This window comes from Hyla sarda, chromosome 9 (assembly GCF_029499605.1).
Source record: "Hyla sarda isolate aHylSar1 chromosome 9, aHylSar1.hap1, whole genome shotgun sequence".
Lineage (NCBI taxonomy): Eukaryota > Metazoa > Chordata > Amphibia > Anura > Hylidae > Hyla > Hyla sarda.
In genome coordinates, this window is record NC_079197.1 from 142,684,579 (window position 1) to 142,702,909 (window position 18,331).

General features: G+C 48.8%; 2 protein-coding genes across 4 annotated transcripts in view; one reads left to right on the plus strand and one right to left on the minus strand.

The window, feature by feature from the left end:
• LOC130290250 (cytochrome P450 2F2-like) overlaps nt 1-18,331 on the minus strand; it is a 331,651-nt gene that overhangs the window by 241,603 nt on the left and 71,717 nt on the right. The gene's annotated exons all lie outside the window — the stretch shown is intronic.
• On the plus strand, nt 6,492-11,418 carry LOC130290251 (uncharacterized). The gene is made up of 7 exons (XM_056537615.1): nt 6,492-7,214; nt 7,725-7,792; nt 9,078-9,220; nt 9,610-9,775; nt 10,002-10,057; nt 10,199-10,285; nt 10,412-11,418. Exons 1-7 carry the CDS (start codon nt 7,090-7,092, stop codon nt 10,604-10,606), a joined length of 840 nt encoding a protein of 279 aa, XP_056393590.1. The 5' UTR covers nt 6,492-7,089; the 3' UTR covers nt 10,607-11,418.

Sequence of the window (18,331 nt, forward strand, 5' to 3'; positions counted from 1 at the left end):
CTTTTTCTTCCCCAATACTGGGGGAAAAAGTCGGTGCGTCTTATACGGCGAATACACCCTGATCGCGGTGATGCCCTGTATTAACCCTTCAGACGCGGCAATCAAAACTGACCGCCGCATCTGAAGGGAAAGTGACACTAATCCGGCTGTTCAGTCGGGCTGTTCGGGACCGCCGCAATTTCACCGCGGCGGTCCCGAACAGCACGACTGAATAGCCGGGTTAGTGCTTACAGGACACCGGGAGGGACCTTACCTGCCTCCTTGGTGTCTTCTCCGTTCAGGGATCCCCTGTATGCCGGCGCTCTCCTTCCTCGTCATCACGTCGTCGCGTACGTGCGTCGGCGTGCGTAACCACGTGATGGCGGCGACAGAGAGCGAGGATAACCGTCCGGCAGCAGAGACGTTCCCGGAGCGACGGGGACACGGCGACAGCGATGGAGCGACATCCAGGGCAGCGGTGACGGGTCCGGAGCGGAGGGGACACGTGAGTATTACCTCCTATGCAGTGGTCTTCAATCTGCGGACCTCCAGATGTTGCAAAACTACAACTCCCAGCATGCCCGGACAGCCAACGGCTGTCCGGGCATGCAGGGAGTTGTAGTTTTGCAACATCTGGAGGTCCGCAGGTTGAAGACCACTATTGGGTTCAAAATCTTTATTTTTTTAGATTTTGCCCCTAAAAATTGGGTGCGTCTTATACGCCGGTGCGTCCTATAGGACGAAAAATACGGTATATAGACATATACAGTATTATAATGCATGGAAAATTTACACATATATAAATTGCTCCAGCATAGTGAAATACAGTAGCAATTTATTTCTTCGAAATGTATATTGAGGAAATAAATAAATAAAATAAAAATACTATTGGCCTCTCACCACAGCCAAGCCAGATCACCCTGCTCTGTACTGACGAGGGGCAAACAACCGAAACAGCTGTATGCAGATGGGTCCTCTTTCCTTCTGGAGAGAGTTCTGGCTTGGCATAAATACCAATCAGTTCTGAGACTTCTTAAATGGAGCCTGAGCTGGTTTGCAGAAAACACTACCTGTGAAGGTGGTGTGGTGAGCTAATTTAAATATTTTTTTACCCAGAAGCCCGCGGAGTGCTAAATGGCCTAACTTGAATCTCCGTTACACCTGAAGAGGTGTCCTCTCCCCGAGGAAAGTACTGACCCCGCAGATATATATATAGATATATATATATAGATATATATACATATATATCTATATATATATATATCTATATATAGATAGATATATATCTATATATATATAGATATATATATATATAGAGAGAGAGAGATAAATACCCATGCATGTGGGTGTCAAGTGTCCTAGGTCTGATCGAGACCTTTTTAGATATCCAAAAAGAGATGGTGCAGCACTCCAAAATATTCAAAAACAAAGTGAATTTATTCACCACATGTTATCAACAGCAACGTTTCAGCTCAACACAAGAGCCTTTTTCAAGCATATATATTAGTGTACTGTAAAGGGATAAATCTAGACGTGGCTACTGATGGCTGACGCGATGCTGTGGGGCTGGTCTGCAATTATTTCCAGGGCTGGTTTTCATCCCCAGTCAGGCCCTGAACACACTGTTCCATTATGGGAGTAGTAGTACCTGTACTAATTGACAGATCACCCGTTGCGATTCTCCTGTATAATGTGTAGATGCTTCCGGCCACTCTTCTATGGTCCCCTGCACTGACGTATATATTCACATATTCATATTTCCTGCAGAGAGCTGTGATTGGCCAGATGGTTCCAGCCTATCACAGCTCTAAGAATATGTGTATATATACGGCAGTGCAGGGGACCATAGAAGAGTGGCCGCTGCATCCATACATTATACAGGAGGATCACAGCGGGTGTCAGGAGTGATACCCGCTGTGATCTTTCCTTAACTACAAGTACTACTACTCCCAACATGGAGCACACTTTGCTCCATGCTGGGAGCTGTAGTACCTGCATTAATAGACAGATCGCAGCGGATGTCATAAATTACACTCGCTGCGATCTGTCTATCAATACAGGTACTACAGCTCCCAGCATGGAGCAGAGTGTGCTCCATGTTGGGAGTAGGAGTACCTACAGGTAAGAACAGATCACAGCGGGTGTCACTACTGACATCCACTGTGATCGTCCTGTCTAAAGCAGAGATGGAGCGGCTGTATACATCGCTCACATCTCTGCTCTGTACTCCGGCCACTCACTCATTCATATTTTGCTCAGAGCTGTGATTGGCTGCAACCATCCGGCCAATCACAGCTCTGGGCGGAAAATATGAACGGCCAGTGATGTGAATAGAACATCACTCAGTACAGAGCAGAGGTGCAAGCGCTGTATAGAGCCCCATCTCTGCTATATTATGGACGATCGCATCGGGTGTCAGACTGTCTATAGTACAGGTACTACTACTCCCATCATGGAACAGTATGTTCCATGCTGGGAGTAGTAGTACTACATAAAAAATGTGGGGGGGAAAGAGAAAATCTCAGTGGAGTCCTAGCCTCATTAAGCACATTTCGACTGTATCCTCTGTTGTTACCCCCATTTCATCCCTGTCTAACCCCGCCCCCTGTCACCCATGTCCATCCCCCCGTCACCCATGTCCACCCCCCGTCACCCATGTCCACACCCCCTTCACCCATGTCCACACCCCCTTCACCCATGTCCACCCTCTCAGTCATCCATGACCACCCCCGTCACCCATGTCGACCCCCCCATCACCCATGTCCATCCCCTCGTCACCCAAGTCCACCCCCATCACCCATGTCCACCCTCCTCATCACCCATGTCCACTCTCCCGTCACCCATGTCCAACCTCCCCGTCACCCATGTCCACCCTTCCCCGTCACTCAGTCTGCTACACCCATGGTCCCGCCATACAACGGTGGCTCACCACACAGGGCTCTGTACACTGAGGACAAGCAGGGCTCTGTGCACTGAGGACAATCGGGGCTCTGTACACTGAGGACAAGCAGAGCTCTGTACACTGAGGACAAGCGGGGTTCTGTACACTGAGGACAAGCAGGGCTCTTTACACTGAGGACAAGCAGGGGTCTGTGCACTGAGGACAAGCAGGGCTCTGTGCACTGACGACAAGCAGGGCTCTGTACACAGAGGACAAGCAGGGCCCTTTATACTGAGGACAAGCAGGGTTCTGTACACTGAGGACAAGCAGGGCTCTGAACACTGAGGACAAGCAGGGCTCTGTACACTAAGGACAAGCAGGGCTCTGTACACTGAGGAAAAACAAGTGATCTGTACACTGAGGACAAGCAGGACTCTTTACACCGAGGACAAGCAGGGCTCTGTACACTGAGGACAAGCAGGGCTCTGTACACCGAGGACAAGCGGGCTTCTGTACACTGAGGACAAGCAGGGCTCTGTACACTGAGGACAAGCAGGGCTCTGTGCACTGACGACAAGCAGGACTCTTTACACCGAGGACAAGCAGGGCTCTTTACACTGAGGACAAGCAGGGCTCTGTGCACTGAGGACAAGCAGGGCTCTGTACACTGAGGACAAGCAGGGTTCTGTACACTGAAGACAAGAAGGGCTCTGTACACTGAGGACAAGCAGGGCTCTGTACACCGAGGACAAGCGGGGCTCTGTGCAATGAGGACAAACAGAGCTCTGTACACTGAGGACAAGCAGGGCTCTGTACACCGAGGACAAGCAGGGCTCTGTACACTGAGGACAAGCGGGGCTCTGTACAATGAGGACAAGCAGGGCTCTGTACACTGAGGACAAGCAGGGCTCTGTACACTGAAGACAAGCAGGGCTCTGTACACTGAGGACAAGCAGGGCTCTGTACACAGAGGACAAGCAGGGCTCTGTACACAGAGGACAAGCAGGGCTTTGTACACTGAGGACAAGAAGACTCTGTACACTGAGGACAAGCAGGGCTCTGTACACTGAGGACAAGCAGGGCACTTGTACACTCCTCTACACTCCTGTCACCCATCTACACTCCTGTCCACCCCCAACACCGCTCTGTCACCAATGTACACCCCTCAATCACCCCCTTTGCCCCCTGTCACCCATGTACACTCTTCTACATCCCTCTGTCACCCATGTACACTCTTGTACACCCCTCTGTCACTCATGTAAAAAAAAAGTGCGGAGCCTAATAGGTTTGTTTTGCAGGTTTAACGGTGAAGAATTGTGGCTGGAAGAAATTGTCATGATGGCCGGGCCAGATGGAGAAGAAAAGGGAACAATGCTGATTAGAGAAGACGTCATTTGTGAGTTGCTGTATAAAGCAGCACTGTAATCTACATACCCACAGATAAATAGACATTGTGCACTGCGGCGCTTTTCTCTTTTTTGTTTTGCTCGACAACTACGGTAGGGGTTCCCCCGACAACTTCGGAGGGGTGCCTCAAGCCGAAAAAGGTTGATAAACACTGGTCTAAACTATTAAAATATAATGTTTGTAATCTTGCACGGTGGAGGGTGTCAGTGTAAAAAAAAAAAAAATTTACCAAAAGTGCAGGAAAAATATATTAAAGCAATCCTATGCTTAGACTGTGAATGTTCTTGAGTGACCCAGCCAGAGCCCTGGCTTAAACCCATTTGATCTTCCACCAACGGTCCCCATCCAACCTGACAGAGCTTGAGAGGATCTGCAGAAAAGAATGGCAGAGAATCCCCAAATCCAGGTTTCTAAACCTTGTGGCCTCATCTCCAAGAACACTGCCAAAGGGGCTACACCTAAGTCTTGAGTAAAGGGTATGAATACTTATGTCACTGGAAGATATTTGTTTTTTCCTTTTCGATAAATTTGAAAGATTTATAACATGTTGTTTTTTCTTTGTCATTATGGGGTGCTGTGTGCAGAATAATGAAGGAGGGGCCTAAAAGGGTCTGAAAACTTTCCGAATGCACTGAATACATGACTGCAGGAAACATGAACTTCACCAGATCAACTGGTGCCAGAAAGTTAAACAGATTTGTAAATGACTTCTATATAAAAATCTTAATCCTCCCAGGACTTATCAGCTGCAGTATGCTCCAGAGGAAGTTGTGTAGTTCTTTTCTGTATGACCACAGTGCCCTCTGCTGACACCTCTTTCTATGTCAGGAACTGTCCAGAGCAGGAGAGGTTTTCTTGGAATACACCTTAAAACAATTTCTCCAGTGTGGCAGGACATTATCCTGTTGAAAGATGCCACTGCCCTGTACTACTGCCATGACAGGGGAAGTGAGTCTGCAATAATGTTAAGGTAGATGGTACGTGTCACGGTAACACATAAATGTCTGGACCCAAGGTTTCTCTGCAGAACATTGTCCAAATCCTTAAAAGGGTACTCCGGCGCTAAGACATCTTATCCCCTATACAAAGGATAGGGGATAAGATGCTTGATCGCGGGGGTCCCACCGTTGGAGACCCCCGTGATCTTTCACGCAGCCCCCCGTTACCATCAGTCCCCAGAGCATGTTCGCTCCGGGTCTGATGACTGGCTATCACGGGGGCCAGAGTATCGTGACGTCACGGCTCCGTCCCCTCAATGCAAGCCTATGGGAGGGGGCGTGACATCTGTCAAACCCCCTCCCATAGGCTTGCATTGAGGGGGCGGAGTGTGACATTACACGGGGGCGGAGCCATGACATCACAATACTCCGACCCCATGATCGCCAGTCATCAGAGCCGGAGCGAACATGCTCCGGGGGCTGATGGTAACGGAGTGCTGCGTGAAACATCACGGGGGGTCTCCAGTGGCGGGACCCCGCAATCAAGCATCTTAACCCCTATCCTTTGGATAGGGGATAAGATGTCTTAGCACCGGAGTACCCCTTTAACTACCCCATCAATGTTTACTCACTGTACACGTTTGGCTGTATATAACCCTATTATCCAGCGCCCGATTTTACACCAAATGGTGCTGTTGTCATTGGAAACCACAAGGGCCCTGAATTACTTTCCACACAGCCACCGCTCATTGCCTCCAAGTGTTTACAAACTGGAATTTTAGTAATCTTTTATATCATTAGATTTAATCATTTACTCATAATTATTTTCATTAACCCTTCACTGATCATATTTTGTATAGACACCAATGAGAAGATTTATCATAACCTGTGTAGAGGAAGAGTGGTGCAGTTGCCCATAGCAACCAATCAGTTCGCTGCTTTCATTTTTGAAAAGGCCTCTAAAAAAATTAAGAAGCGATCTGATTGGTTGCTATGGGCAACTCAGCAACTTTTCCTCTTCCATGGTCTTAGAGACTGGGGGAGATTTATCAAAACCTGTCCAGTGGAAATGTTGCGGAGTTGCCCATAGCAACCAATCAGATTGTGTCTTTCATTTTGCAGAGGCCTTGTTAAAAATGAAAGAAGCGATCTGATTGGTTGCTATGGGCAACTCAGCAACTTTTCCTCTACACAGGTTTTGTTAAATCTCCCCCCAAAGAGTACAGATACATCCTTTTTTTTCTTTCTATTAAAACGAACCTACACAATGGCGGTATTCTACCTTTATTTCATTCCACCCAACATATATTTTTTTTAAATATTTCTCAATACATTATATGGTAAATGAAATGGTCCTGCCCTTTCGTGCTGGAGGGATGTCCCATGAGGCCAAAACGTTCACCTATTAATCCAACATTTTTTGGGTCATAAGTATAAGATTTGTAATTCCTACAAAGTATAAAAGCTGGTGAGGTCCTGTAAGTTGGTTTTTGTGAGGGGTTGTAGAGACGCCGGAGCTCTCATAGAGGGCACATTGTGGGCACAGACATCTCCTGTTGGCAGTGGGCAGTAGTAGAGAACACATCTCCTCTGCAGCCCTTAGGATCACAAGAATTCTTCTTGTAGGTAGTTTTGATAATAACTTTATATTAGGGGTTATTTGTGATATTTCCATATATAATACAGATTTGCTGTATGGATAATTGTAATACTTCTAATGCATCAGCAACCAAGGACGTGACATCATCAGGTATAGAATCTGATGACATCACAGATGGTGGTCGGTTATACCACTGCACGATACAGGCAAACCCTTCACTTTCTGTTAGTTCAGATTGAGAGCGCTCAGTTTTCCTGAGAGTGAAATATATTTCTTCTTCTAATATGACGAGCCCAACCCTGGCTATCCTGCCATTGTTTTGGGCAATATGGACCTTCGTGGGTGTCCTGACCACCTTCACCATGACCATCATACAAGGCCATTACCAAACAGGGATCATCAGCATCAGGTAGGAGACTCTATAGGGACATTGGTGGGAAACTAGTGTTACTAGTGACCGGCCCTTGTTACTAGTGACCGACCTTTGTTACTAGTGACCGGCCCTTGTTACTAGTGACCGATTCTTGTTACTAGTGACCGGCCCTTGTTACTAGTGACCGACCCTTGTTACTAGTGACCGGCCCTTGTTACTAGTGACCGGCCCTTGTTACTAGTGACCGGCCCTTGTTACTAGTGACCGACCCTTGTTACTAGTGACCGACCTTTGTTACTAGTGACCGGCCCTTGTTACTAGTGACCGATTCTTGTTACTAGTGACCGGCCCTTGTTACTAGTGACCGGCCCTTGTTACTAGTGACCGACCCTTGTTACTAGTGACCGACCCTTGTTACTAGTGACCGGCCCTTGTTAATAGTGACCGGCCCTTGTTAATAGTGACCGGCCCTTGTTACTAGTGACCGATTTTTGTTACTAGTGACCGGCCCGGCTAATGTTATATATGGAATCTATTTCTCCTCAGTGACACTGGAGCACAATATCCAGAATCCATTGTGCTGACTGTAGTTTCCACCGTGTCTTCTCTGCTAGGTAAGTGCACTACATGTATCTATAGGAATTATTATTAGTGCCATCCTGAGTACAAAGGTGTAGCTAAAGTGTCATGGGTGCAGAAGTTTAGCCTGGGCCCACCTGACCATGCCCATCAGCCATCAAGCAGACATGCCATTCAGGAGCATGGAAAAGCTAGGTCAGATATTGTCACCTAACTTTTCCATGCTCCTGAATGGCATATCTTCTTGTAGCTTGATTGCTTTATGCACAGGCAAACTTCAGATGTCATATATTAATCCCTGCAATGGCAGGCATGTGGTTGCTGTATTAAGCAAATGTGCCATTCAGGAGCATGGGGAAGCTGTGTGTGACAGACCTTGTAATGACCCATGGTCCAGTAATGATTACAGTAGCATAAGTAATTACAGGGTTTGTCATACAGCTTTCTTAGGCACCTGAATGGCCAGAAATGTGTCAGTACTAAGCCAATCATGTGCCATTCAGAAGCCTGTAATGATTACAGGGTCTGACTATCACACAAAGCTTTCCCAGGCTCCTGAAAGGCACATGATTTACTTAGTACTGACACATTTTAGCCATTCAGGAGCCTGGGAAAGCTTTGGCCTGGTCTTGGGGTCCTAGCTCTGTGTACACATTGGTGGGTGGGAGGGTGTCGGGGAGGGTGCTGAGAGGGAGAAGTGTACAGGGATGGTGTACTGAAGGGGGCGGGGCCAAGGAGCTGTGAATAGTAATGAAGGGGCGGACCCAACTAGCAGTGAATAATAAAGGGGCGGGGCCAACAGCCGAAGTGAAGACTTGTTATTGTTGCTAAAAGCCCATTGGGAATGCTCCTTATTGCTAGATTCTCAGGAATAGCATGTAGACAGTCTGCTCGTATCTTCTGAACAGCTGCACGTAATGGGGTAAGATAAGCAGAGTTAAAAAGAGGGTCCTCCGCACTATAAGCTTAGGTATTCAGGTTAGTGCGGGTGAGCCTCCCGTCAGTCCGCCCCTAAACGTAGTACTGTACTGATTGGTCTGTGTGACCCTTCTATGCAGCCACAGGCCGCAGCATATAGTGTAGTGGCAGGGGGGTAACTGTGACCCTTACCACCTTTATAGCTGCGCCACTGCTTGAGTAACTACTAACATGGCCGCCATGACAGCTTCAGCACATGTTTTCAGACAACTTTTGGCAGATCCACTATGTGTTACTGAATTATATCTCCTGTATATTTTCTAATTAATAGTATCTTCAGACATGTATATGCTTTGTGTGGTATATATACCATCTATAGACTGTTTTGTATATGGATTTCAGAGGCCGGGATTTTGTTTATCATCTATAAATCCATGGAGATCCAGGCCCTGAAGAAAATCCTTTGTGGAGTCACCTGCCAAACGTGGATGTTGGCATTCGGATGGATTACGTGTGTTGGCAACATCATTACCCCATTGATACAGGTTTGTTTATACAGATTCTGTGGTGTTAGGGCCCCTTAGCTGGTCACCTATGAAGCCCCCTTACCCAGGAGAAGAGCAGCACAGCTGGGGCCATGTATTGGCAGATAACCTGCTGATCTGTAGGTCTTGGGACAGAATGGACCTGAGCTCACACCCCCTCACAATGATACATAAGGCCCAGTATAAGAATACAGATCATATAATAACACCATTGGCAGATGTAGGATTATCCTGGATACTTACCATTGGCAGATATTAAGTATCCAGGACAATCATATATCTGCTAATGGTGTATAATGATATGGAGCTCTATGTGTTGTATGATGATAGGTCATCTAGGACAGGATATGTATATTGTGAAATGTCATATTTTCTTTGTTTTCCTCTAGGATTCAGCAATGCTTAACGATAGCTGCCTGGCAGTTTTAACAAGTATGGTCATCTACGGAGGCATATCGTTGGCATCTCAGCTGTACCCAGGCTCCAGGGACCGTAGATGTAGACGCCTTACCACCACGGTGCTGTCAGTTACCATCTTGCTGGCTAACATTATCCGTATCCTTTACAATTCACTATGTTATGTTATGGGATTAAAGGAAACTCCAGTAAATCCTTTCAGACACCATAATGACTTTTTTGGTTCTGTCCTTTGCCATTGATGGTGGGGGAGCTGGGTTATCTTGTCACTTCTGTCGTCCACCGTGAAATTGTGTTTTTCTACTAAAATATGACCCCATTCTGCAGGGTTGAGGTTATTTTCCTATATACGTCCTCCTTTCAGGGTTAACCTGTAAAATGGCAGCAGTATACACCTGCACCAGCGAGTACTGCACACGGGTATGTATATTCTACCACATAGGGCGAACTTCTTCACATGGTTATGGGATCCCAATCCCAGTAATTCCCACCACTGTTTGGTGAATAAAGGGGAAGACCAAAATGGACAAACTCAAATGTATTTGTCTGTTTTATTTTCAGTCTTCCAGAATAACGCTGACCATCCTGGAGTGGGTCGTATTTGTCTGCTCCTGTATCAGCCAAATAATGTTGTATTGGGACTTCAAGGTCAGTATATGAAATCCAGATTTACAAGGTCTTCTTCACATGTAGCAGCTTTGTTGTGTCTGGGGCCTTTATATGTCAGTGAATATGAATGGTTACAACATGTCCGGCTCTTCTTTCATTTCTTAGGTTCTTACTATGACAACATCCAAGAGCAACATGATCGAAGCCGAGAGCGTCCTGACAGTTGATCCATTGAAAGTGCCTCTACTAAATCGAGCACTTGAGGATCAACAAGATGATGTGACGCCAGATGAAGCATCATCATGTGACTATGTCATAGTAGACCTATTTTCAGCGGAGGATACAGCAACATCAGACTAGGAGCGATAGGTCCCATCCCCCCCTCCCCCTCCCCCCCCCCCCCCCCAAAAAAAATGGATAGATATATCTATCTATCTATCTCATATCTATCTATTGTGAGAAGGTGAAAGGCATGGTGGTTGATGGTCGGTATGTGTCACCAAGGTTCCTGGCCTTGGTGAAGTAAGAGCCGGTATTTATTCAGTGTCTGTGCTGCAATGCAGACTGACACTGTGGCTGTAGTATGGCTGGAAGGCCTATCTGGGACCGCTTTTACTGGGAATGGCCAAGTGTAGGGTGGGGGCCATTCCCCACAATCCAGGCCGCCTTTTGGTGGCCTTAAAGGCAACCTGCTTCACCAGCTGAGGGGGATTTGCTAGTTGCAGCTCACACTGCAAGAGAGAGCTGAGAGTGGAGTCCTTCCCTGAGAGGTTGAAAGATGGTCAGCAGCCTGTCTGGAAAAGACTTGCTTGATGCTGTATGGCATGGACTCTTGTGTGAACAAACACCTAAGGAATACAGGTGGACTTTTGTTACGTTTGCATTTGTTCTGCATTTAAAGACTGTTTGCCAAGTGTGAATAAAACACTGAACTTTGATTTGAAAAATACTGTTTCCTTGCCTCTATACTGCAACCACACCTATCTGCAAGCCATCTCTGAAGAAGTACAGCAGATGTTAAAATTGGATGTCATTCAGGAGTCAAAAAGTGAGTGGGCCAGTCCAATAGTCTTAATACCGAAGCCAGACGGTACATTGCGGTTCTGTAACAATCTCCGCAAACTTAATGAGGTGTCCAAGTTTGAGGCATATCCCATCCCCCGAGTTGATGAGCTTATTGAAAGGCTAGGACAGGCTCGGTATTTTTCTGTTTTGGACCTCACAAAAGGGTACTGGCAGGTGCCCTTGACGGAGGCTGCCAAAGAGAAAATAGCCTTTGTCACACCAGAAGGTTTATTTCAGTACAAGGTGTTACCCTTTGGTGTACATGGCGCTCCCACTACGTTTCAAAGGCTAATGGATATTGTACTTCAGCCACATCATCTGAATGCCTCAGTTTATCTGGACGATATCATCATCCACAGTACAGACTGGGAAAGTCACCTTCCAAAAGTACAAGCAGTGGTTAACTTCTAACCCCAAAAAATGTGCCATAGGGTTGGAAGAGACAAATACCTGGGGTTTGTCATTGGGCGTGGAGTTGTCAAACCCCAGGTAAACAAAATAGAGGCCATCCGGAATTGGCCCCGACCTGTCACTACCCGACAGGTGAAGTCATTTCTAGGAATGGTGGGTTACTATATGAGATTCATCCCCCATTTTACTACGGTGGCTGTGCCCATAACAGACCTCCTAAAGGGACACAATTCTGTAATGGTGCGCTGGAACGAAAAGGCAGAGCAGGCCTTATGTGGGTCTCCGGTGTTTGTGACACCAGACTTCAAAAGGGAATTTGTGGTACAGACCGATGCCTCTGAGGTAGGTCTTGGTACTGTACTCTCCCAAGAAGTCAATGGGGAAGAGCATCCCGTTGTCTTTCTCAGCCACAAACTGACCCTGGCCAAGACCATGTATAGTATAGTGAGAGAGAGTGCCTGGCCAGTAAGTGGGCACTCGAATCTCTCCACTATTATCTGTTGGGCAGAAAGTTTTGTCTCGTGACGGATCATTCCCCAGTTAAGTGGATGTGCCAGCCCAAGGACAAAAATGCCAGGGTCACCAGGTGGTTTCTGTCATTACAGAATTTCAAGTTTAGGGTTGAACACAGAGTGGGTTGTTTGCTAGGCAACGCCAATGCCCTATCACGAGTCCACTGTTGCACAAGTGTTCACCCCCTCAGTCTTGAACAAAGGGGGGGGGTTATGTGAGGAGGTGAAAGGCATTGTGGTCGATGGGCATTATATGTCACCAAGGCTCCTGGCCTTGGTGAAGTAAGAGCCAGTATATATCCAGTGTCTGTGCTGCGATGGAGACTGACATTATGGCCGTAGTATGGCTGGAAGGCCAATCAGGACGGCTCTTACTGGGAATGATCAAGTGAAAGGTGGGGATCATACCCCACAATCCAGGACGCCTTTTGTTTGCCTTAAAGGCAACCTGCTTCACCAGCTGAGGGGAATTTGCTAGTTGCAGCTCACACTGCATGAGAGAGCTGAATGTGGTGTTCTTCCCTGAGAGGTTGGAAGCTGGTCAGCAGACTGCCTCAAGGCTTGGAAAAGACTTGATTGATGCTGCATGGCACAAACTCAGGTGTGATCATACACCAAGGAAATACAGCTGGACTTTTGTTATGTTTTCCTTTATTCTGCATTTGAAGACTGTTTGACAATTGTGAATAAAACACTGAACTTTGAGTTGAAAAGTACTGTTTCCTTGCCTCTATACTGCAACTGCACCTATCTGCAAGAGTGAGTCATCACACTATCTATGTAAATAAAAATATACAGCACTCCAAAAACTGTGAGAAATCAACATGAATACGTTTATTGCATCACATGCCAAACAAAAGTGACATTTCTTCTCCCTCCTGGAACCTTTTTCAAGCTATAGAAAGACATGTCATTTAGGGCCAAAAGTCCTTAGTAGGTGTCAGGTGGATTCTGGCCCCAAGACATCAGCAGTAGATTCTTGTAAGTTGTGAGGTGCGGCCTCCATGGGTCCGACTTGTTTCACCATTACATTTCTACAAGGACTTATAAGGGATTACATACAGGAATAGATAGGGTATAACAGTATTATAAGTGATAACCAGCATGGGTTTGCTAAGGATAGAAGTTGTACTTAATAAAAGCTATGTTTTTGGAGTGGGAATGGAATAAAGGGATTAGTGACCTTGGACATGTTCCTTTGATTAATGGTTTTCTGTATTATTGACTCTGACCCACTTCTGGGGTACTTGTTTTGGGTAGTTTTTCATTAAAAAACAAAATGAAATAAAAATACTTCAAAAATGTGGTAGTACTGTGATTCCCAACCCGAGTGCCGCAGGATTTTGCCGTGAATTTTAATTTTTTTATTTCCCGACCCGGCCTGTGCGCCTTTGACTCACGGCGCCGCAGGGGGATGGGAAGTATGCATGCGCACTGCCAAAAATAGTGCCCTGCTACACCAAAGAGGGGAAGATGCCGTGGAACTGCAAGCTGCGCCGGATTCCCATGACGGCTCGCTTAAGGTACTGTACCCTTTCGACTGTACCCTCTGTTGTTACCCCATTTCATCCTTGTCCAACTCCGCCCCCCCGTCACCCATGTCCACCCCCCCTTCACCCATGTCCACCCATCCCATCACCTATGTCCACCCCCCTTCACCCATGTCCACGCCACGGCCACCCATGTCCACCCCCGTCACCCATGTCCACTCCCCCCCCCCCCCCCGTCACCCATGTCCACTTCCCCCCCATCACCCATGTCCACACACCCCCACTCAGTCTGCTACACCCGTGGTCCTGCCATACAACGGTGGCTCACCACGCAGGGCTTTGTACACTGAGGACAAGCAGGGCTTTGTACACTGAGGACAAGCAGGGCTCTGTACACTGAGGACAAGAAGGCTCTGTACACTGAGGACAAGCAGGGCCCTGTACACTGAGGACAAGCAAGGCCCTGTACATTGAGGACAAGCAGGTCTCTGTACACTGAGGACAAGCAGGGCTCTGTACACTGAGAACAAGCAGGGCTTTGTACACTGAGGACAAGCAGTGCTCTGTACACTGAGGACAAGCAAGGCTCTGTACACTGAGGACAAGCAGGGCTCTGTACACTGAGGACAAGCAGGGCTCTGTACACTGAGGACAAGCAGGGCTCTGTACACTGAGGACAAGCAGGGCTCTGTACACTGAGGACAAGCAGGGCTCTGTACACTGAGAACAAGCAGGGCTCTGTGCACTGAGGACGAACAGGATGCTGTACACGGAGGAAAAGCAGGGCTCTGTACACTGAGGACAAGCAGGGCTCTGTACACTGAGGACAAGCAGGGCTCTGTACACTGAGGACAAGCAGGGCTCTGTACACTGAGGACAAACGGGGCTCTGTGCACTGAAGACAAGCGGGGCTCTGTACACTGAGGACAAGCAGGGCTCTGTACACTGAGGACAAGCAGGGCTCTGTGCACTGAGGACAAGCAGGGCTCTGTACACTAAGGACAAGCAGGGCTCTGTACACTGAGGACAAGCAGGGCTCTGTACACTGAGGACAAGCAGGGCTCTGTACACTGAGGACGAGCAGGGCTCTGTGCACTGAGGACAAGCAGGGCTCTGTGCACTGAGGACAAGCAGGGCTCTGTACACTGAAAACAAGCAGGGCTCTGTACACTGAGGACAAGCAGGGCTCTGTGCACTGAGGATAAGCAGGCCTTGATACTGGGGGAACATATTGATATAGTTGGGGTCACTGAGACTTGGCTGGACTCCTCGCATGACTGGGCTGTCAATCTGCAGGGGTTTACATTGTTTTGCAAGGACAGAATGAACAGAAAAGGTGGTGGAGTCTGTCTGTATGTAAGAAGTGGTATGAAAGTCAGTGTGAACGATGCCATAGTGTGTGATGATTTTGAGGATGTGGAATCATTGTGGGTAGAATTACAAAAGGAGGGAAATACTGAAAAAATAGTATTTGGTGTAATCTACAGACCCCCTAATATCACTGAAGAGATAGAAGGTCGGCTGTATAAACAAATAGAGAGGGCCGCCCGGGCAGGTACAGTGGTAATAATGGGAGATTTTAACTATCCAGATATAGATTGGGGTCGGGGGTTGGCTAAAACTACAAAGGGGAGAAAAATCCTAAATTTATTGCAGGATAATTTTATGGGCCAGTTTGTGGAGGACCCAACAAGAAGTGATGCCTTGTTGGATTTGATCATTTCCAACAACGCAGAGCTGGTTGGTAACTGTGCGGGAAAACCTTGGTAATAGCGACAACAATATAGTTACTTTTGACTTAAAATGTAGAAAACAAAGACAGACGGGGAAGGCAAAAACATATACCGTATATACTCGAGTATAAGCCGACCCGAGTATAAGCCGAGACCAATAATTTAAACCCAAAATCCCAGGAAAAGTTATTGACTCGAGTATAAGCCTAGGGTGGGAAATACATTATCCCCCCCCTGTCATCATCCAGACCCGTCATTAACATCCTCATCATCATCCCCTTGTCATCATCCCACACATCCCCCCTTCATCATCCCCTTATCATCCCACACATCCCCCCTTCATCATCCCCTTATCATCATCCCACACATCCCCCCTTCATCATCCCCTTATCATCCCGCACATCGCCCCTTCATCATCCCCTTGTCATCATCCCACACATCCCCCCTTCATCATCCCCTTGTCATCATCCCACACATCCCCCCTTCATCATCCCCTTGTCATCATCCCACACATCCCCCCTTCATCATCCCCTTGTCATCATCCCACACATCCCCCTTCATCATCCCACCCGCCCCCTTTATCATCCTCTTGTCATCATCCCACACCCCCCCCCCCCCCCCCTTTCATCATCCTCTTCTCATCATTCGCCCTCAGTGGTCTTCAACCTGCGGACCTCCAGAGGTTTCAAAACTACAACTCCCAGCAAGCCCGGGCAGCCATCGGCTGTCCGGGCTTGCTGGGAGTTGTAGTTTTGAAACCTTCGGAGGTCCGCAGGTTGAAGACCACTGCGGCCTTCGACATCATCCAGCCCCCTCTAACCCCCTTTAGTTCTGAGTACTCACCTCCGCTCGGCGCTGGTCCGGTCCTGCAGGGCTGTCCGAAGAGGAGGTGGTCCGGTGGGATAGTGGTTCCGGGCTGCTATCTTCACCGGGGAGGCCTCTTCTCCGCTTCCGGCCCGGAATAGAGGCGTTGCCTTGACAATAACGCAGAAGTACGTTGGCAATGAACGCACCTCTGCATCGTTGTCAAGGCAACGTGACTATTCTGAGGCCGGGCCCGAAGCGCTTAGAAGAGGCCTCCCCGGTGAAGATAGCAGCCCGGAACCACTATCCCACCGGACCACCTCCTCACCGGACAGTCCTGCAGGAATGGACCAGCGCCGAGCGGAGGTGAGTACTGTACAGAATTAAAGGGGGGTGAGAGGGGGCTGGATGATGTCGAAGGCCGCAGTGGTCTTCAACCTGCGGACCTCCGGAGGTTTCAAAACTACAACTCCCAGCAAGCCCGGACAGCCGATGGCTGCCCGGGCTTGCTGGGAGTTGTAGTTTTGAAACCTCTGGAGGTCCGCAGGTTGAAGACCACTGCGGGTGGGGGAGTTCACTCGAGTATAAGCCGAGGGGGGTGTTTTCAGCAGGAAAAATCGTGCTGAAAAACTCGGCTTATACTCGAGTATATACTTTAAAAAGGCAAATTTCTCTGGTCTGAGAGCTGCACTACAGGACATAGACTGGGGGAGGTGTTCTTGTCACGATTCGGCTTCCAGGTAGTGGATCCTCTGTGTCAGCGAGGGATTGGCGTGGACCGTGCTAGTGGACCGGTTCTAAGAGGCTACTGGTTTTCACCAGAGCCCGCCGCAAAGCGGGATGGTCTTGCTGCGGCAGTAGCAACCAGGTCGTATCCACTAGCAACGGCTCTACCTCGCTGACTGCTGAGAAGGCGTGGGACAGAAGGACTAGGCAGAGGCAAGGTCAGACGTAGCAGAAGGTCGGGGGCAGGCGGCAAGGTTCGTAGTCAGGAAGGGTAGCAGAAGTTCAGGTACACAGGCTTTGGACAACACTAAACGCTTTCACTGGCACAAGGCAACAAGATCCGGCAAGGGAGTGCAAGGGAGGAGACTAGATATAGCCAGGGAACAGGTGGGAGCCAATTAAGCTAATTGGGCCAGGCACCAATCATTGGTGCACTGGCCCTTTAAGTCTCAGAGAGCTGGCGCGCGCGCGCCCTAGAGAGCGGAGCCGCGCGCGCCAGCACATGACAGCAGGGGACCGGGACGGGTAAGTGACCTGGGATGCGATTCGCGAGCGGGCGCGTCCCGCTGTGCGAATCGCATCCCCAACGGCCATGACAGTGCGGCGCTCCCGGTCAGCGGGACCGACCGGAGCGCTGCAGGGAGAAAGACGCCGTGAGCGCTCCGGGGAGGAGCGGGGACCCGGAGCGCTAGGCGTAACAGTACCCCCCCCCTTAGGTCTCCCCTTCTCTTTGTCCAGTAACTGCCTCCCCTGGGATGAGGACACCGGGAAAGAATGGAGGGTTTCCTCAACGGCAGGCAGTACAGCAGGAGTGGGAATGGGGAGGGAGGGCAGAGGGCGAGGCCTGGCACGGGGCAGTGTGACACCAGGATGGGGGCCATGGGGTGGCACAGAGGCTTGCCTGACGGGACTGGGAGGGGGGGAGAGGCACTTCCTGTGGCAGGCAGAGTCCCAGTTCCTGATCTCCCCGGTGGTCCAATCAATGGTGGGGGAATGAAGCCGGAGCCAAGGCAGACCGAGGAGAACCTCAGAGGTACAGTTGGGGAGAATGAAGAATTCAATCCTCTCAAGGTGGGGTCCAATAGACATGAGGAGGGGCTCTGTGCGGTAACGCACGGTGCAGTCCAATCTGGCTCCGTTGACCGCGGAAATGTAGAGCGGCTTGACGAGACGGGTCACCGGGATGCTGAATTTATTAACAAACGACTCCAAAATAAAATTTCCTGAGGCACCGGAGTCCAAGCAGGCCACGGCTGAGAGGGAGGAGCTGGCTGAAGAAGAAATCCGCACGGGTACCGTGAGACGTGGAGGAGCAGACTTGGAACCAAGAGACGCCACACCCAC

Coding starts and splice junctions, on each gene's coding strand:
- LOC130290251 (XM_056537615.1), top strand. CDS start 7,090: ATGACGAGCCCAACCCTGGCTATCCTGCCATTGTTTTGGGCAATATGG. Junction 7,793..9,077: donor CACCGTGTCTTCTCTGCTAG/GTAAGTGCACTA, acceptor TATGGATTTCAG/AGGCCGGGATTTTGTTTATC. Junction 9,776..10,001: donor CTTGCTGGCTAACATTATCC/GTATCCTTTACA, acceptor TCCTCCTTTCAG/GGTTAACCTGTAAAATGGCA.